The sequence below is a fragment of the Puma concolor genome, chromosome B2 (genome assembly GCF_028749965.1).
Source record: "Puma concolor isolate L17-30 chromosome B2, mPumCon1.1.hap2, whole genome shotgun sequence".
NCBI lineage: Eukaryota > Metazoa > Chordata > Mammalia > Carnivora > Felidae > Puma > Puma concolor.
In genome coordinates this window covers 111,128,454-111,150,073 of record NC_141671.1, presented here as the reverse complement: position 1 = coordinate 111,150,073, position 21,620 = coordinate 111,128,454, and the positions used below count along the sequence as shown (strand labels likewise).

The window sequence follows — 21,620 nt, the reverse complement described above, 5'->3', positions numbered from 1 at the left end:
AAACTGGTGTGTCTGATTAGCCTAGGGCAGGATTATGAGGAGGATCAAGATTGTTTTTAGGGACTGTTTATCTTTTTGCACTTTGTTCCACATTCAATTTTCTCTGGCTGGCTGTGAGCTCAGACTGATTGGGCTCAAGAGATTATTTATTCCTGGATCCTTTTTCATTTACAAGGACATTTTATTTTTTTATTTTATTTTATTTTTTTAAGATTTGATTTTTAAGTAATCTCTATACTCAATGTGGGGCTCAAACTAAAAATCAAGAGATCAAGAGATCAGGAGTTGCATGGTCCACTGACTGAGACAGCCAGGCACCCCTACAAGGACATTTTCAATACAGCAATGATACATTTATGGTATTGGAATTTCAGATATTCTGATTCTTTAGAGGGTTTGTGGTGGTGGAATGGTTGTGGTGGAGAATACACGTATTTTTTGCTCTTCAGATCACATCATGCACATCTGTCAACTTTAGTCTCAGAGCTAGTTGTGGAGGCAGTTTAGGGACTGTCAAATGTTAAAAAATTAAGAATATCTTTAAAAGATTCTCTTGAAACCTTAATCTTTGAATTCTTGCTTATATAAGTCTTTACCATTTTGTGTAGAATATGCAAATATTTGGCTTATAATTACAAATATACAAGCCAAAAAATAAGTTAGCATTTAAAATGGATGGGAAGTTATGCTTGTATAAGGGAAGGTCTTCAAGTGATGTAAGGCAATGATGACTCCCCAGAAGAGGCAAAAACTTCAAAATTGCATGAATAATTATTAGAGGCTATTTTCTAGGACACGTGATTCAGTAAGTTTTGGGTTTTGTTTTTCTTGGAATATTTCTGAAACTTTGTGTTTGTCATTTTGGTCTAACACTGCAGGTCATTATGTTTACAAAATCACTTTGTTTATCTCTTCTGTTCTTAATAGCTATTTTCCTAAAGCTTAGAAGTTACTAGCTAAGGGCACTTGGGTGGCTCACTCGGTTAAACATCTGATCTTGATTTTGGCTCAGGTCGAGATTTCACTGTTTGTGAGTTCAAGCCCCACATCTGGCTCTGCACTGGCAGTGCAGAGCCTGCGTGGGATTCTCTCTCTCTCTCTCTCTGCCCCTCCCACACTCTGCACTCTCTCTCTCTCTCTCTCTCTCTCTCTCTCCCTCCTCTCTCAAAATAAGTAAATAAACTTAAGAAAAAGAAAAGTTACTAGCTAAACGTTGAATATAAATATTAAACGTTTAAAAGTAATTTCAATGAATAACTTAAACTTTTAAGTAAATTTTATTTTTAAGTTTAATATGCCAATTATTATTTTGAGAAAATAAAATGTAATAGATTTACCTCTCTAAAGGGAAGAAATGTAAATAATACAAAAATTAGTAAAAATATGAGTATTACATTTATTAATTTTCCTTTCCAGTTTCAGTTGAACACTATAGAACCTCTTATTTTATTTCTTAAATAGTTTTGGAATTTTTGCATCTTTGGGAGAGTGTGGGGTTGTGGGAATGATACTGGTTTTGGAGTAAGGTTGACCTGAATTACTAGTTGGTGAATTTGATAAGGCTTTTTAACTTTTCAGTCTGTGTCCTCATCTATTTACCTATCTCATGTGGTAAATAAAGCAATATTAATAAAGTGCTTAGCGCAGTGTCTAACACATGGTAGTCACTTAAAAGTCCCTCCTTGCTTATATGCAAATCAACATGTTTGACGGTTTGTGGAGAAAACTGAGTGTGGCCTCATGTAAGTGGAGATGCAGTAATTAAGGGGCTTGATTAATTAGGTATTTAAATGCCAAGCCAAGGAAGTTGTATTTGGAAAATAGCCAATAATTAGTTTTAAATACAAGAAATATTTATTGGGTATGAGTGAAATGCTCTAACTCAGAAATAATGAAATCCATGACTTTTGAGGACCAAGATGACTACAGTGTTCAGGATAAATATGAGAGGGAAGAGGATGAAAGAAGACAAGCAAGAAGACTGCTGTAGTAATGTCTGCGTGAGGTGATGTGCTTTTGCACTGATCAATGGAAATGGAAAGAAAAAAAAAAGAGGAAGTGATGAAGCCAAGGGATGTGTAGGAAATGTTAACAAGTGTCTATGAGTAGGTGGATTGATAGAGTGAGTGGGCATGGGGTGTGGAAAATGCCAATGTCCCAGAAAAAAACAACATAATTCTAGATTGGCTTGATGATTTGGGATGAAAAATTTAATCCTGGTTCAAGGTAAGAAATCTGAGTATTTCATAAATCTTTCTGTGCTAACATTTTCTTCTGGATATGGTTAATAAGTGAGTTCATGATATTGAGTGCATTTGTTTTTTAATTTTTTTTTTTAGCTATGAATTTGTGAAATATCTTAGACAGCATATATATAACACTTTGGGGTCCATGATTGAGGAAGAAATGGAAAAATGGATGTCTAATCAGAATCAGGATGAAGAATCTGGCTATGAGACAGTTGTACAGCATGTTACTAAAAGAACCCAGGAATCTAAAGAGTGAGTATGTTCACAATAATACTTGAAAGCAATTTTCTCTCAGCAGGGCATTTTGAAAGCACCCCTAACCCATGTCCTTCATAGCAGCTAGGATGATGCTTTAAAACAATCAGTCAGATCCTGCCACTTGAGTCCACTCAGCATTCTGTGAAGGCTTCTCATCTCATTCAAAGTAAAATTCAGAGTGTAGCCCAGAAGCCCCAAACATGAGCCTTCTGTTCCCTCTCCTTCCTCATTTCTTACCATATTCCCTCTCACACTGCTCCAGCCACCCTGGTCTTGTTCTTTCTCAAAAAGCTAAGCAAAGCCCTCCCTTAGGGGGATGGTTTACATTAGGGCTTAGTCTTAGTGTTGTACATTCTGTGGAATTGTACAAATTTATAACGGCATGTATCCACAATTATAGGATTATGCACAGTAATTTCACCGCCCTAAAATCCTCTATGCTCTGCCTATTCATTCTTCCCCCTCCAAATCCCTGGCAACCACTGATCCTTTTATTGTCTGCACAGTTTTGCCTTTTCCAGAATATAATATAGTTGGAAACACATATTATTTAGCCTTTCAGATTGGCTTCTTTTGCTTAATAATATGCATTTAAGTTTCCTCCATGTCTTTTCATGGCTTGATAGCTTATTCATATCTAGCACTAAGTAATACTCCCATTGTCTGGATGTATCAGACACCTTGGTTGCTTCCAGATTTTGGCAATTATGAATACAGCTACAATAAACATTGTGTGCAGGTTTTTGTGTGGGCATGTTTTCAACTTCTTTGGTAAATACCAAGGAACATGATTGCTGGTCATGTGGTAAGTATGTATAGTTTTGTAAGAAACTATAAAATTGTCTTCCAAAGTGGTTGTACCCTTTTGTATTCCCCCAACGTTGTATGAGGTTTCTTGTTGCTTTACTTACTCACCAGCATTTGATATCCATGTTCCAGATTTTGGGTGTTATAATAGTAGTTATCTAATAGTAGTGTAGTAATATCTCGTTGTTTTAGTTTGTGTTTCCCTGATGACATAAGATGTGGAGTATCTTTTCATATACTTATTTTGTCATCTATATATCTTCTTTGGTGAAATGTCTGTTAAGATCTTTGGCCCATTTTTTAATCAGATTGTTATCTTATTGTTGAGTTTTAAGAGAGGGGTGTGTGTGTGTGTGTGTGTGTGTGTGTGTGTGTGTACTTTAGATAATAGTCCTTTATCAGTAAGTTGTTTGCAAGTATTTCCTCCAAGTCTGTAGCTTGTCTTTGCATTATCTTGACAGTGTCTTTTGCAGAGCAGATATTAATTTTCATTTTAATTAAGTATAGCTTATCAGTTACCTATTTCATGGATCATGCCTTTGGTGTCATGTCTAAAATGCCATCACCAAACCTAGGGTCATTAAGACTTCCTTCTATGTTATCTTCTAAGAACTTCATAGTTTTGTGTTTTACATTTAAGTCTGTGATCCATTATGAGTTAGTTTTTATGAAGGGTGTAAGGCAGATGTCTAGATTGATTTTTTGGTGTGTGGGTGTCCAGTTGTTCCAGCACCATTTGTTAAAAGACTATTTTTGTTTTATTTTATTGCTTTTGCTCCTTTGTCAAAGATCAGTTGATTATATTTAAGGGTACTTCTGGGCTCTTACTCTGTTCCACAGATTTACTTATCTTTTCTTTTGTGAATACTGCACTGTATGATTACTTAGGTTTATAGTTTCAAAGTCAAGTCTTGAAGTTGAGTAGTGTTAGTTCTCCATCTTCATTCTTCTCCTTCACTATCGTGCTAGCTATTCTGTTTTTTCTTTTTTTGCCTCTTTGTATAAGCTTTAGAATCAGTTTGTGTATATTCACTAAATAACTTCCTGGGATTTTGATTGGGATTGCATTGGATTTATAGATGAAGTTGAGAAGAATTTACATCCTGACATAGAATTGTCCTAATCTATGAACATGGACTATTTCTCCGTTTATTTAGTTCTTCTTTGATTTCTTTCAATTGAAACTTATAGTTTTATTTATACTGATCTTATATATATTTTGTTGGGTTTATACCGAAGTGTTTCATTTTTGGGGTACTAATGTAAATAGTATGTTTTAAATTCCCAATTCTACTTGTTCATTGATGGTATACAGAGAAGTGATTGATTTTTGCATATTAAATTTGTATCCTGCAACTTTGCTATAATTGTTTATTGATTCTAGGAATTTTATTGTCAGTTTTTTCAGGTTTTCTGCATAGGTGATCATGGCATCTACAAACGTTTTATTTCTTCCTTTCCAATCTTGCTTCCTTTTTACTTTTCTTGTCTTATTTCATTAGCTAGGACTTCCCATAGGATGTTGAAGAGCAGTGGTGGGATGGAATATCCTTGGCTTGTTTCTAATTCTCTTTTACTTTTTTAAGGTCTCAGTTCCATGTCTCCTTACCAGAGAGGCCTTCCCTGATCTCTCTATATAAAACAATGGCCTTTCCCTTTTACTTTTTCTCTTTCTTACCTTGCTTTTTTTTTCTTCTTAACTTTCGTCACTGATTAATATGGGATAATATATGTATTTGCGTATTTTATGCTCATTTTCATTGTCTCCCCACTGGAATGTAAACTCTCAAAAAGTAGATAATTTTATTTTTTCTATTTCTGTGTCCATAATGCCTTGAAAATGCCCAGCAAATGTTAGGTATATAATAGGTATTTGTTGGATGAATTAATGATATCGTTTCTTGCCGTTATAATCAATTTTATGTTATTGATGTTTGACATAATTCTGACTTGAGCAGTAAATTATTTTTTCTTTTCCCTTATTATATATCACATGCATTTAATAAGTAACTACTGTATGTTAGGTTTTAAATCTTGGGGCTATACTGTTAAATAAGATGCCTCCTACCCCCAAATAATCCATAGTGTTTTTAGGAGTCTAACATTAGACTGAAAAATAAATTTGAAATAGGTAATTTCAATACAGGATGGTAAGTGCCATGATATATGCAAAAGATCACATGGAAATATGGAGGAAGAGGATGTTAGTTAGAATATACTAAACAGTTATCACAAATAGACACCAAAATGCAGTGGCTCAAAGAAAGCAATTTTTTTTCCCTCTTATATAACAGTTCAGAAGTACATGAATGCAGCAAAGGTAGGTGAATTTTCTGAATGACTTTATCTAGGGACCCCAGGTTCTTTCTATTCTATTGTTCCATCATATCTGGGATAGGAGCTAGTCAACTTTTTCTGTAAAAGGCTGTATAATAAATATTTTAGGCTTTGCAAGCTGTTGTAGTAATAATACAACCGTAGACACTATGTAAATAAGAGTGTGTGTATGTTCTAATAAAACTTTACAAAAACAAGTGGTAGGTTAGTTTAGGTCCAGAATATGTATTTTACCAATCTCTGTTCTTGAATATTGCCTTCATCTGCATAGTTGGAGCAGCCACACTAACTCCGCAACAGGATTTCAGCCTGGACAAGAGAAGGGAGGGTAGAAAACAAGATTCTTTATTTACTCACTTTCTACTGGCTAAAACATGGTCATGTGCCCAACTTACCTATAACAGAGACTGGGAAATTTAATACCTAACTGATGACCATGTGCCCACAGTGAAAACTTGAGGGACGAGTTTTAAACTAATACTACGTAGAAGAGGGGGAGGATGGATACTAGAGACAAACCCTTGAATAAGGGGTCATGCAACATGGCTGGACAGTAGTCATGGAAAAACTAAAAAAAGTACGTTAGTCACTTACGAGCTCAGTTTTTGTTAAATCAATTTTAACTCCATAAAACTTTAAGATATCAGTGCTAGAAAATACCTTGGAAATTATTTGTTCTAAGGTCCTTAATTTACAGGCCCAGAGAGGCAAATTCAGTGATTTGCTTAGAGAGGTACAGTTGTTTGATATTGGAGGCCAGTGTAGAGCCTGTCTTTCTCTCACTTCCCTTTTAGGACCACTTTTTGGTATATGTTGCCCTGTAAGAATTCATATATATTTTTTTCTAGGTTTTTTTTTTTTTTTTCTAGTTACTTGTGTTATTGACTCCCTGCTAATCTATTATAGATTCCTTAGGGTAGGATTTGTGTGGTATATACATGTCTGACCTTCAGCCCTAATGCTCTCCATGTGTATTGTTCCTTGCTTGCCTGCCTTTCTGGTCTGACAGAGAATGAGAACCATATAGTTTCTGTTCGATTTGGTGTTTTAAAAACCATGCCTTTTCGGGTGCCTGGGTGGCTCACTTGATTAAGAGCCCAACTCTTGATTTCAGCTCAGGTCATGATCTTGTGGTTTGTGAGTTCGAGTCCTGATTCAGCCACTGAGCTGACAGTAAAGAGCCTGCTTGGGATTCTGTCTCTCTCTCACTCGGCTCCACTCCCATTCCTGAACATGCTCTCTCTCTCTCTCTCTCTCTCTTTCTCTTTCTCTGTCTCAAAATAAATAAACTTTAAAAAACAAAACCAAAAACAACCCCTCCTCCTCCCCCCCCAAAGAAATGGCTTTTTGACTAAAAAGGTCGTGAGGCTCAAAGTTGGCCAGGTGAATGGAAACCTTAAATGGAAGCCAAATGGATACCAAAGATATTAAGGAGGCACTCTGGGTTCTTGAGAAGGGGGCAGCATGACAAAATGTCTAACTCTCAAAGTACAATTTAATATAGAGTAGTAACTGGGATGATATAAAGGCATTAGGGAGGCACTCTGGGTTCTTGAGTAGTGGGTAGCATGACAAAATACCTAACTCTTACTCAAAGTGCAATTTAATACAGAGCAGTCACTGAGATGAAAGATGGTTTAGGGTTTCCTTCTCATATGTAAGCTCAGCTACTTGGATATTCCACATTTTAGTGTTTCAGTCCTTGGCATATGATTGACAATTTGAAGGTCTGTTTTTTTTCTTTACCCCTAGCATGAAATGTGACACAACAGAAGATTTTAGGGCTATGAAGGGCAGCATGGAGAAATAGTTTTCTGGTTTTCCTTTTAAAAAATTTTTTTTTAAGTTTTATTTAAGTAATCTCTACACCAATGTGGGGCCCATCCCCAAGATTAAGAGTTGGATGCTCTTCTGACTGGGCCAGCCAGGTACCCCTTCTAGTTTCTCCGTAATTCATACTTGTTGTAGCTCTGTTCTTTAGCTTTTAATTCTTAGGGTAACTAGTGTATTAGGTAATATTAAAAATTGCCTTCTGAAGCTAGATGGCAATGATTTTTTTTTATTGTAATAAAAATTTTATGGAATTTTTATACATAGTAAAATCTTTTAAATTTGGATCCCACAAATTTATTTTTGGTAATGCTTTGGACATATGACATTTGCTTTGTTAATTCTAGTCTCTGGGCTTGGTTGTATGTGATGTGTCTAGGAGCTGTTGGCACTCTGGTTTCTCTCCATGCTGGGCCTTACTTCCTATTGCAGTTTGAAGGCAGATATGGAAGCTTAGAATGTGGCTCATCTTTCCAGTATTACAAAAACTGTATTACATACTTGAGCTTATGTTACCTATTGTATTTTAAAGCATTAAATACGATTTATTTTTATTTTTTTTTATTTTTTTTTTTTTTTTTAATTTTTTTTTTTCAACGTTTATTTATTTTTGGGACAGAGAGAGACAGAGCATGAACGGGGGAGGGGCAGAGAGAGAGGGAGACACAGAATCGGAAACAGGCTCCAGGCTCCGAGCCATCAGCCCAGAGCCCGACGCGGGGCTCGAACTCACGGACCGCGAGATCGTGACCTGGCTGAAGTCGGACGCTTAACCGACTGCGCCACCCAGGCGCCCCAATACGATTTATTTTTAAATAGTTAAACTCTTTATGACATTGGACAGAACCTCTTTCTCTTTGTGACAACTGATTATATTATCTAAACAAATCTGTTATTGAACAAAGCAACAGTGTATGCCTATCAATAAATTAATAAAGTTCAAAGCACTAAGATATATTAAGTAAAAGCCATTCAGATCAAGATTTCCTAATTCTTGATTTGCAGAAAAAACAAACACTAGAGTCATCTTCATTTTTGGATAATATAATTTCTAATAATCTATTTCTGTTAGTACTATAAAACTTACTCTAAAAGGAGTATTAAAATATTTTATTAGAGAATGAAAGAATTTTCATATTAAAAGCAAAGTTTTATATGGGACTATTAGGAAATTATTTTTTTATCTCTGGGTAAGTCATTTAATTTTCTTGTGTTTTAGTTCATCCATGTGTAAAAATTAAAACAATAATAATTACCTCATAAAGATGTTAAATATCTTAATGAATGTTTGTCTTCTGCTTTGTGAACCATAGATGAAAGATTTTCAGTTGTGCAGAGTATTATTTTCTTTCTTTCTTTCTTTCTTTCTTTCTTTCTTTCTTTCTTTCTTTCTTTCTTCTTCTTTCTTTCTTTCTTTCTTTCTTTCTTTCTTTCTTTCTTTCTTTCTTCCTTTCTTTTTTTCCTTCCTTCCTTCCTTCCTTCCTTCCTTCCTTCCTTCCTTCCTTCTTCTCTTTTGTTTTCTTTCTTGTGTATGTGTGTGTGTGTGAGAGATTCTTCAGAAATTACCTAGGACTGATGATTAGTCAACAGTACTTTTATTAACAGCATTTTTACTGTAATAATTACAGATTATTTTCTTAAACATTTTGATATTTATTTATTTTTATTAGAGAGCACAAACGGGAGAGAGAGAGAGAGAGAGAGAGAGGGAGAGGGAGAGAGAGAAAATATTAAGCAGGCTCCATGTTTAGTGCAGAGCCCTACGCAGGGCTCAGTCCTACGACCCTGGGATCATGATCTGAGCTGAAAACCAAGAGTCAGACAGTCAACCAACTGAGCCACCTGGGTTCCTCGATATTTATTTTTTAAATAGAGTTTTACAGAATAAAGAATTCATTTGTAGGGTCTATCATCGGTTCCTCATATATGTAAGAACTACTCACCATGTAAAATTTGCAGGGTTAGTTGATGTGGTTTTTATTCATTACCTCTTAGAACTTTTTCTTATTTTGACTTCTTGGAGTATTGAATGAGGCTTCTTAATAGTGTTCATAGTCCATCCTGTGTTTGTTTTTCTTTGGCGTTTTCAAAACGGCCAAAACTTAAACAGTGGCTACTATTTAAGTATATAGTTCATTTGATATTTAGGGTCTGGTTCTCTAGCTTTTTTGTTTGTTTTTGATGTTTAAATCTTAAGAATTATTATTCTTGGGGTGCCTGGCTGGCTCAGTTGGTAGAGCATGTGATTCTAGTTCTTGGTTGTGAGTTTGAGCCCCATGTTGGTGGAGAGATTACTTAAAATTTTTAAAAAGAATAAAAAGAATTATTCTTATTTTTTTCTCTGGACAGTTTGCTGATACTTCTTGCAGAAGAATTCATGTTGGTATTTTCAAACAGGTCTGGAGGAAACATGTCTAAAATGAAACTTAAAGATTTTCTGTGGATTTTACTTACTTACCCTTAATCTTACCTTATACATCATTGAGATTTTACTTTTATATGTCTTCATTAAATTACCATATTGTATGTAATTTTTAAGGGGACAGGACTTCTCTCGTTTACATGGCTATACCTAACTGCAAAGGAGTCTGGGGACTGTAGTTTAGACTTGTGTCCAGCTATAATCCACTTACTGTGGAAGAAGAGAGCAGCTTTTGATGGATAGGTCTTGATTGCTCCCAGGGCATTGTTATGTTTCCCTATTTCTTGCTGCTGAGAATGTGTAGAGGAGAAAGCTGGAGCCTCTTCTCTGTTATCCTATAGCTACTTTGCCAATTAGTCTAATGAGTGTCTTAGGATTCTTTCTTGCTCTTTGTATCCTCTTACCTCAAACTTGGATCTTCCCTGGACTCTTTCTTACCTCTGTAACAGTTCTCTTCTGTACATGTTTTCTTCCTATATTGTTTCTAATTATTACCATCTAATTTAATATTTTTGTGTTTTCTCAGTTTCTGGTGCTTTGAAAATCTATACATCTATAACTATGTATTATATTAAATTTGCTTCTAGTTCTATATTACATAAATTATGTTGCTAAATCATTAAATGTATGAGAATATATTTTAAGTTATGTATAGAATTACGTATGTTTAATATGTAATTTGTATCATATAATTTAAAATAGATCGTAAAACTCCTTTAAATTTTTTTTTTTTTTTATTTAAAAAAAATTTTTTTTCAACGTTTATTTATTTTTGGGACAGAGATAGACAGAGCATGAATGGGGGAGGGGCAGAGAGAGAGGGAGACACAGAATCGGAAACAGGCTCCAGGCTCTGAGCCATCAGCCCAGAGCCTGACGCGGGGCTCGAACTCACAGACCACGAGATCGTGACCTGGTTGAAGTCGGACGCTTAACCGACTGCGCCACCCAGGCGCCCCTAAATTTTAAAATCTTAGTCTTCTATCCAAATCCCCCAGCATGGTTTTATCCTTTAATATGAGAATAACTCACCTATTCTTCCTTTGATTTGTGGAGTTACAATGACCCATATACCAGAAATATAAAGAAAGAGGAAGTTTCTGTGCCTATTTTCCTCAAGTATTTTCATTATTAAATGATAAATATATGTATCATACTTTATATTTACAAAGAACTTTCAGATACATACTCTTATGTTTTGCTACAGCTAAGTGAAATAGGTCAGCTAGATTGTATTCTTTTTGTCACATTTTATAACTGAGGAAAATGAAACTTACCTGGGATGACAAATCTGGTATGTAAAGTCATCAGGATTGTAATCCAGGTTTTCTGATTCCAAATTTAGTATTGTATTCACTATGTTTACTTAAATATTTACGGCTTTTTTGTTTTAAATGTAGAAATTTCAATGGTCCAGGTCACATATTCCTCATTTGTAAAATAAAGGGTTAGATTAGATTTTTTTTTTTTTATAGTTTCATCTAGCTCTAAAATTCTATTTCTAGGGTTTTGGGCATCTCAATCTAATATTAATGTGGATGCTTGAGAGTTTGCACTTAATAAGTAGAGAAATTTATTTATAAGTTCTTTCTGAGATTTTCAGACCCATGGAGCTAAAAGGGATTTAGAAGCCATCCGTTTCAAACTCTTACCTATTTCAGGAATCCCTTTTTTAACATTACTGACAGTGGGTTTTTTAGTCTCTGTTTTGAAGGACCCACTGATAGCTTAACTCTTATTTAGGTCTCAATGGTGGCTATAGGTGCCTATAGATATAAAGTATAGGCAGGGAAAAGGGAAGGAAAGAAAATAGAGGAAGGGAGGAAAATAGAGAAAGGGGTAGAAATAAAACAAAGAATAAAAGTGACATGTAAAATAGACTGTTTTGATAGTATGATAATAACAGTTGACTGTTGCTAATTACTGGTATCCGTACCATTGGAACATCTTGCCTTAGATTCTGTTAATTTTACTATCTTGGTCCATGTAATCAGATGAAGAAACCTGGGGAATAACACATGTTTTATATTTCCTATTAATTTTTATTTCTGTTGTATGAATTGTTGTGCCATTTGTTCCTTAAGAAAAACTGACTTGCATTTTTTTTCTTTAAAATTGTGCTTTTAAAGGGACTTTACAGAAAAAATAATAAGATAGTTTAATTGAGCTGAGCGTTTTAATTTGTGCTAATAGTCTTTTTCTTACCAAGACTGCTTTGAATTTAAAGATACAAAGAAATGATGCATTCCCTGAAGAACATCATGATGGTAGTGGTGGAATCTATGATTAACAAGTTTGAAGAAGATGAGGTACGGAGTCAAGAGAGTCAGAAAAAAATCCAGAAGGAGAAGAGCAACAGTTACTGCACAGACAATTGCTCTGATAGTGATTCATCTTTCAATCAGGTATGTTGTTTTGTTTTGCATTTATGTCTTGAAATGATTATTTATTTATTTATTTATTTAATGTTTATTTTATTTATTTATTTATTTTTTTTTTAAACGTTTATTTATTTTTGGGACAGAGAGAGACAGAGCATGAATGGGGGAGGGGCAGAGAGAGAGGGAGACACAGAATCGGAAACAGGCTCCAGGCTCTGAGCCATCAGCCCAGAGCCCGACGCGGGGCTCGAACTCACGGACCGTGAGATCGTGACCTGGCTGAAGTCGGACGCTTAACCGACTGCGCCACCCAGGCGCCCCTTTAATGTTTATTTTTGAGAGAGACAGAGACAGAATGCGAGTGGGTTAGGGACAGAGAGAGGGAGACACAGAATCCGAAGTGGGCTCCAGGCTCTGAGCTATCAGCACAGAGCCCGATGCGGGGCTCGAACTCATGAGCTGTGAGATCATGACCTGAGCCGAAGTCGGATGCTCAACCGACTGAGCCACCCAGGTGCCCCTTGAAATGATATTTAATAATCAGTAGCTTCAATACATTTTTTGTTAGCTAGATTTTTTTCTGCTTTCCAGTTTTAAGATTTATCTAATCTTAAATAATTAATCTTAAAAATCTTAAAAATCTTAAAAATATATTTATCTAACCTTGAAGATTAGTACATGAAATAACATCTAGAATTATATGTTCAGTGATTGATTACATTATATCTAAGACAAATCTTAATGAGGTATGGAAATAAACTAATTGATTTTGGATTAAAAAAATAACACTTGAAAGATCTGCTTAAGGTTTAAACAAAACATCTTATTCCCAATTGATTTTTATTAATCGAAGTTTAACTACATTATAGATACGATATAGAGATAAAACATTTCCCTTATCTTCTGAGATGAAAGTTGCTCTAAATTGTTAGTTTTAAAACATGAGCTTCTTTTTGGCATCAAGAGATTTGAGGTTTTACATTTTCTCTTTCCAGGTTATTGGAATCCTTGTCACTTGGCTAGAGCAAAGCTAGCAGAAAGGCCACTGGTTAGACTAGACGTAATAGAAGACAAAGGAAACTAGTTAGAATAAAGCCTTATGCATGTACCATGAACTTCCCCACAAAAACTTTCAGGCCAGATAGAGTCGGTCTGACCTTTCTGTGAATCCTACCTGATATTTCTAATGAAACATTTTCACCTAATTAGTGCTAATGTTGGGATATAGCTATAACAGATCCTAATAACTATATGCCAAAAAGGGATTTGGGGAGTTGGGGTGAAATGTGAAAAAGTATGTATATTGGTCACAGTTGAGACTGCACTTATGAAGGAAAAATGTTTGGAATTAGTTAAGGCAGAACTTAAAAGTTGCTCTGCTAAGGAGAGATTGTGCTAAGTTTTGAATTTTACAAGTCAAGTTTGATTTCTTTATTTTTAAAGATTTTTAATTAATTAATTAGTTTTTTAAGTTTATTTACTTATTTTTGAGACAGAGAGAGCACAAGTTGGGGAGAGGCAGAGAGAGAGGGGGACACAGAATTCGAAGCAGGCCCCAGGCTCTGACCTATCAGTGCACCACAGCCTGATGCACAAGGCTCAAACCCACGAACTGTGAGATCATGACCTGAGCCAATGTCGGACGTTTAATGGACTGAGCCACCCAGGTGCCCCTCGAGTTTGTTTTCTTGATATGATGGAGGAAATGGCAAAGATTATGAATTTTCTTCACATTGTAGCCCTTAATATTTCCTTGTTGACGGACTCTTTGGAAGAAACTGGGTTATAGGGATTTTAGTTTTGTTTTATTTCAGTAGGTTTATGGAACTGCTTCTTCAGATCGAGGACTTTCTGGAATTAAAAAGCATAGGAAAACCCAACTTTAGGACTCTGGGGGCTCACAGGATCATACTTTCTTACTGATTTGATGAACCATCTGTTTACATTGGAATTGAACAATGAAAGAAAAATAAAATGGAATATCTTTAATTTGTTCTAAGAAATCCAGGTGTCCAGACTAAATTATTTCCAGTCCTAGAATCGTAGGTTTTTGAAGAAATTCAAAGCTTTGGTAGAAATGGGGTCATACTTTCTAAAGATGTTCTTGTTTTTTATTTTGTTCAGGTTTTATTCTTGGGAACAAATCAGACTTTAAGTTTATATGGCTTCTTTTGGGATGTCCACAGGGTATAACTGCATTTTCAAGTGTTTGCCCCATGAGTATGACTTTATTTCAGAAAGCTCTAATTGAGTTGAAAGTGAACTGTGTCCACCAACAAGGCATGGGATCCCTGGACTTTTGGAAAAAAGATATGAATGCCACAACTACCCTGACAGCTCTTTTAGTTTGGCAGAACTCTAGGAGATGTGTGGGTATGCTTTTGCTTAGTGAAAGGAGACTCTCTTACGTGTAAATTACTAAAGAGAGGCTGAATTAATATGTTCAGGGTTGAAAAGGTGTCCGAAGATATATCAGTCATTCATTCCAATAAATACTGATGTTGGTAATAATGCTTTCCAAATTGATAAATTATTTGCTCTGGACTTAGAAAAATCTGAATTGTTCTGTGAATAACATTGAGTAAACAATTCTGATGCTGCTGTTGGTTTTTTGTTTGTTTTTTCATTTGATAATTTCATTTTATTTTTTTTTTAACTTACATCCAAATTAGTTAGCATATAGTGCAACAATGATTTCAGGAGTAGATTCCTTACTGCCCCTTACCCATTTAGCCCATCCCCCCTCCTACATCCCCTCCAGTAACCCTCAGTTTGTTCTCCATATTTATAAGTCTCTTCTGTTTTGTCCCCCTCCCTGTTTTTATATTATTTTTGTTTCCCTTGCCTTATGGTCATCTGTTTTGTCTCTTAAAGTTTTCATGTGAGTGAAGTCATATGATATTTGTCTTTCTCTGACTAATTTCACTTAGCATAATACCCTCCAGTTCCATCCATGTAGTTGCAAATGTCAAGATTTCATTCTTTTTGATTGCTGAGTAATACTCCATTGTGTATATATATGTGTGTGTGTGTATATATATATATATATATATATATATATATATATATACCACATATTTTTATCCATTCACCCATTGATGGACATTTGGGCTCTTTCCATACTTTGACTATTGTTGATAGTGCATAGTGCTGCTATAAACATGGGGGTGCATGTGTCCCTTTGAAACAGCACACCTGTATCCCTCGGATAGATGCCTAGTAGTGCAATTGCTGGGTCGTAGGGTAGTTCTATTTTTAGTTTTTTGAGGAACCTCTGTACTGTTTTCCAGAGTGGCTGCACCAGCTTGCATTCCCATGCTGTTTTGATACTAGTAGAAAATTTCTAGTTTGCGAACAGAGTAGGCTTTATTTCATTGTTATTATTTTTAAAATTGCAGCCTGGTTATATATGGATTTCTGACCTATTATTGAAAATCTTTGGACATGGTTGGCCTTGGACACTATTAATGTATGTTTGAGAATGTTAAAAAATTGAGAGATTGGTTTTTATTATAATTTTGAACAGAGCACTGAAAAGATTTGGTATTGTGATTAAACCTTGAAAAAAGTAAGGTAATGAAAACCTTGAAAGAAGCAAGGTAATGTTGGAAAGATAGAAATAATAATACTAGCTGTCTGTTATTGAGATTTTTGCCATATATTGGTCCCTGTACTTGACTTTGTCTTTACTATAGGTGTTACTAGTCAACTTTACAGGAAAAAAAGGCAAGGTTATAGGTAAGTAATTTGCCCAAACTCATATTGCTAGTTAGGAGTGAACTGTGAATTTAAGCCTGGTTTCTCACCCTGTAAAGTCTTTGTTCCATGCTTATACTACCTGGAGACTGCTTGAGTTCAAATCTTGGTTCCGCCACTTACTAGCTGTGTGACCCTGGACAAATGTCTTAACTTCCCTGTGCCATAGTGTTATTCATTTGTAAAATGGGAAGGATAATACCACTTAACCTCATATGGTTGTTGAGACTGTTAACAGAGTTAATGTGTATCAAGTCCTTAGAACTGTTGCTGCTGCTCTATATATGTTAGCTTTCATGTCTTAAAGGATGTGCTGAAGTGGATGCCATTCAGAGACATACTAAAATAGACAGTGTCTCAGTTGTGGTCCTGTATGGTTTCTAATTGAGCTTTTCTGGGTCATTTTCTACAGCTGGGAAGGAAGAGGATTACCTCTATTATACATTAAGCTTTTAAAAGTCATGTCCTTTTCTATTGCAGTTGTTTTGTTTTCTTCTTTCTTAACCATATTCAGTGTGGTACAGCACAGGCATTTTGCTGTTTTATAGTGTGCAAACTATTTAATTATGTTCCAAAGGAACCCCAAGGTGTACACTTTGTGGAGGAGGTGAGTTTAGGATAGGATTAACCTGTTGCCCTTGCATAATGTGAACCTATTTAAGGCATTTACCGTTTATTTGCTTTCAAGACAGGCTATGTTTGAAACCCATCCTTGGTATCTATGGTAGGCAGTTTAAAGGACCCCTTGAAGATATCCATGTCTGAATCCCCCAAACCTGTGAATATATTAGCTTACATGGCCCAAGGGTCTTTGTTAATGTGATTAAATTAAGGATCTTCAGCTGGGAAGACTATCCTCATCAAGGAGAGTCAAATATAATCAATCACAGCCATCTGTATAGGAGAGCCTCAGGAGGGTCAGAGTCAGGGAAGGTACTGTGTGGAATGAAATAGACGCTGGAGTAAGGCGGTTGTTGGCTTTGAGGATAGAAGGAAGCCTATGAGCTAAGGAAAACTTCAGGCAATCTTTAGAGGCTGGAAAAGGTAAGGAAATGAATTCTGCCCCAGAGCCTCCAGAAGCAACACAACCCTGCTGATGTGTTTTAGATTTGTGACCTCCAGAACTGTAAGATAATAAATGCATTGTTCTTTTGAGTCCCTAAGATTATGGCAATTTTTAAAGCGGCAATAGGAAACTACTGTATTAGGGCCTCTATCCCTGCTAGTTCACCTGTCTTCACCTCTCACACAAAGGCCAGGGCTGATCTTCCCTGTTTTTTAATTCATAGAAAAGGAGATACTATTCCTTCAACTTTGGCTTGAACCACCTCCTGGGAACAGTCTGAACTCCATCTTGTGCTAGGCTTTGAATTTTTCCAGTAAGATTTTTTGTGTAGCTTTTTCCCTTTACTGGGTGGATGGTCTCTCTTCTGTCTTTGAGAGTATTTGCTTTCAAGGACCCTAATGTATGTTTTATCCGGACTTCTCAAACCTTAGAGTATTTTCAGTTCAACCCATTTTCTGGCCTCTCCTAAAGTCTTCAAAGCTTTTACAGTGCTCTTTTTGGTGAGGAATTCTGCTTTTGAGGATTTCATGCTACGGAGTCTTGTAAGACTCCTCTTTTTCAGCAACATCAGCCAGAGAACAGGAGGAAATACACAGCCCAAACTGCACTTCACAAGTTCTTCCATCTCTAGTTGCCCTCAATTCATAAGATTTTGATTATTCTTGTTTTATAAGCAGAAAAAGGAGCCTAAAGTCTTAAAAGCAGAAATGAAAGGGAAAGGTAGCTGAAACTAGAGAACAGGAAGATGGTAGCATTGATAATGCAGCTGCTTCATTTTAGGCTGGAGGCAGGTGGATTGCTGGGGAGGTTTGGGTAGGTACAGGTGTGACCTTGCATGCTTGCCTAATAGTCATCTCTTGAGACAGTCTGACACCAGAAAAACTAATTTCTTTGATTAGCAGTGCTAAGTATCTTCTTGATGAATATCTAAAGTTTCTTTATACTTTAAAATATTAATAGATTTTATTACCTCTCAATGGCAGCACTTTTAAAGTGAAAGCTGTTTTTGTTAAACCATAAGACATAGGAAATTAAGGAACATTTTTCATTTGAAAATGTTTTTAAAGCATTGCTTTTGTTTTGAATTAGTAACTTTGTTCCGTATTTAAGGCATAATGAAAGGCAGGCTCATAATTTAAAAAATTTTAGAAGCAGTAAAATTTGAAAAAGCTATTCTACAGGAAACTAAGTCATTCTGAATCTTGGAGACAAACCAGTCTGAAATAAAGTTTTGCTCTGCCATCGATGAATTGTGGACCTTGGTTTCTTCTCTCGGTGCCTTGGTTTTCTTATCTGTTACAGCGGAGATAGTAATAGAACCTACCTTATAGGTTGCTTTATGGACTTAATGTATGTAAAGCATTTTCAACACAACCTGGCATAAGAACTAAATGTTTGCTGTTGTCCTGTTTATCATCATTGGGTGATTTTTAAAATTAAAAATAGAGAAATTGTGCATTTAGACATATTAAAGCCTGAAATATCATTAGGTTTGATAGTTATATATTTCTTATTTCCAATAGTTATATTGTTCAGACCACAGTAATGTTGTCTGTCTTTGCTTGTATTTTAATGGTTTATACAGTTTACAAGCCAAACATTTGGAGACTTCTAGGGTACATTAATTTTGAGGGTAGTTTGATTTTATTTAAGTGTAGTCATTGAATAATGTGAATATTCTTTAGTATATGTTGTAATTAATTATAACTGTTACCAAAAAAATTACAGAATGATTAATTTTTGCAATCTTTAATAAATTTCAATTGAAAGAAATCTATCCCAATCTTATTTTAGCATATAAATACCTTTAATTAGGATCTATATGATTATACAGAGGACCAAATCTTAGATTATCAATCTTATTTCTTCAATCAATCTTTCTCCTTAGAATGCGCTAGAAATGATTTGTGTAGCTTATGCTTTAACATATGTATATATGTTGGGGAAGAAACTTCCTATAGGAAGTACCTATATTGATATTGCCAACAGATATGTTGCTCTACAAATCAAGTGGGCTGATACTAGTCACCCCAGGAATTTTCAATCTAAGAAATATCTAGAACAGCTGAAAAATCTTAACAAATTGGTATTAAATGGGACACACTATCTACTTTGCTCTAGTTAACAAAGTTATTAGTTGGTTGCTATCACAATTGATGTTCATTCATTGATGCACAATAACACACAGCTACCTTAAAAAAACAAAAGGGTAACCTTTAAGGCAAATATTAGGCTCATTCTGATGTCTGGTGTAACAAAAGTTTTCATTGCTTAAATAACATTTTTAAAGAGTAGTATATACTATGGTTTTTTTCTTTTTTTTCCAAAAATTTTTAAATGTTTATTTTTGAGAGAGACAGAGACAGAGTGCAAGCAGGGAAGGACAGAAAGAGAGAGGGAGACACAGATCTGGAGCAGGTTCCAGGCTCTGAGCTGTCAGCACAGAGCCGGACTTGGGGCTTGAACCCACAAACTGTGAGATCATGACCTGAGCTGAAGTTGGACGCTTAACTGACTGAGCCACCTAGGTGCCCCAGTATGTACTATATTTAAGATAATTAACAGAATTCATAATTAAGTGATAAAGGGGTAGTAAATAGATTGATGAGGCAGCTCCAATCAAATAACTATTAAAGGCTATGCTTTTTTTCTTTTTTAAAAAAGATTTTATTTTTTTGTTTTATTTCTTTTTAAATTTATTTATTTTGAGAAAGAAAGGGGAGGGGGGAGAGAATGAGTGGGAGAGGGGCAGAGAGGGGAGAGAAATGATCCTAAGCAGGCTTTGAGCTGTTAGTACTGAGCCCGACTTAGGGCTCAAACTCATGAATCATGAGATCATGACCTGTGCTGAATCAAAGAGCCAGATGCTTAACCAGTTAAGCCACCCAGGTGCCCCAAGATTTTATTATTTCTAAGCAATCTCTACACTCAATGCGGGGCTTGAACCCACAACCCCAGGATCGAGAGTTGCACACGCCACCCTTTGAGTCAGCCAGGTGCACCAAGTCTGTGCTTTTTACATTTGTATTATCACCTGGGAGAAAAGGCAAGTATGGTAGAATTGAGGGACTTCAGCCCAACAAATATATATTGAGCATATACTTTGTGTAATGTTTTGTAATAGGCACTGCAAAAGTGAAAAGATTAATTATATACACATTATGTCTTCAAGGAGCTTACTTGAGATGAAGAGGATATGTACACAAATAACAGAGTTGTAAGGTAGAAATAATGTGTCTTAGGAAATCTAAAGAAGAATCCTTGTAACTAAGAATATCAGAGCAATAGAGGAAAGTGTGTTAGACAAGGGAATGGACAAAAGCTCTCAATCAACAAAGAATGGCATATTGGGGAACCTGTAGTTTATGTGAAGAGTTTGAACAAAGAGTTTGTGAGGAGTAAATGGAAAGGGTAGGTTAAGGCCAAATTATGGAGCAAGGATTAGATCTTAATTATTGCTCCTAGCTATAAAATTCAAGTGCCTGGTACATAATAGGTATCTGAAACATAGTAGATGCCAAATAAATATTTAAGGAATAAATGAATGCATTCAAAGGATAAACTGGATTGTTTTGCAAGTAAAAGGAAATCATTTTAAGTTTCTGAACAGAAAAATGTGTTCGGGAGATTTACTTGAGTTATGTGCAGAAGGGCATGAGTGGGTAAGAAAGCTGAAGAAGGCCTGAACTGAGGAGGCTTTGTAGGAATAAATAGTGACTGATGTGAGAATTACAGACATAGGATTATTAAACTTGGGCAGGAGGGTAGTGCAGAGTGGGTTTTGGGCAGGAGGGTAGTGCAGAGTGGGTATAGAGTCAAAAGTCTAGCTATGATTTCAAGCCAAAGTGGCTACAAGACCATGGGGTGTCATAAACCATGCCTGGGATTAGAAAGGAGGTTTAGGTGTGGAGAAGAATATGGAAGTTCACTTTTATTTATTTTTAAAGATTTTGAATTTCAAGTACCAGTAAGGTATCTCAATGGTGTAACAAGTGTTGAAAATGCAGGATTCAAGAAAAGTTGGGGATAACACAGAATGAGTCATCTCTGTTTAATTCCTATGGAAGCCACCTAAAATAGGCGAGACCCTAGGAAACACAGTTTCAGAGGGCCAGGAGAAACCAAAAGGTGGGTCATACAAGAAGGTGCCAAACCACAATGCACTGGGTAGGAACTTGCGGGGGTGGGGGTGGGGTGAATTTCAAGGTGGAAGTGATGGTAACTAGCTGTAATGGAGGCTAGAGGGAATTTAAGGAGGGGGGTGAATTTCAAGGTGGAAGTGATGGTAATTAGCTGCAATGAAGGCTAGAGGGAAGTCTATCATGAGGGCTAAGAAAAGATCTTTTAATTTGGCTAACTCACCACAGAATAATATTGGGGGAAAGAGGAGGTAATTTGAGGGATCATCATGTTGATTAGCCTTAATCATTTTGTTAAATAAAAGGCAAAACCATTTTCAGAGAGTAAGGGTTGCTTGTTTGGAGTATTGCACAGAAGATTAGAAACAAAGGCTT

At 35.8% G+C, this 21,620-nt stretch overlaps 1 protein-coding gene across 4 annotated transcripts in view; it reads left to right on the top strand.

Moving 5' to 3' along the window:
• Positions 1-21,620, top strand: part of TBC1D32 (TBC1 domain family member 32) — a 203,767-nt gene that overhangs the window by 7,462 nt on the left and 174,685 nt on the right. For all 4 annotated transcript variants that reach the window (XM_086707707.1, XM_086707708.1, XM_086707705.1 and 1 more), the window contains 2 exons: positions 2,340-2,501; positions 12,131-12,308. In XM_086707707.1, coding sequence (XP_086563833.1) covers positions 2,340-2,501; positions 12,131-12,308 — 340 coding nt within the window. The remainder of the gene's footprint in view (positions 1-2,339; positions 2,502-12,130; positions 12,309-21,620) is intronic.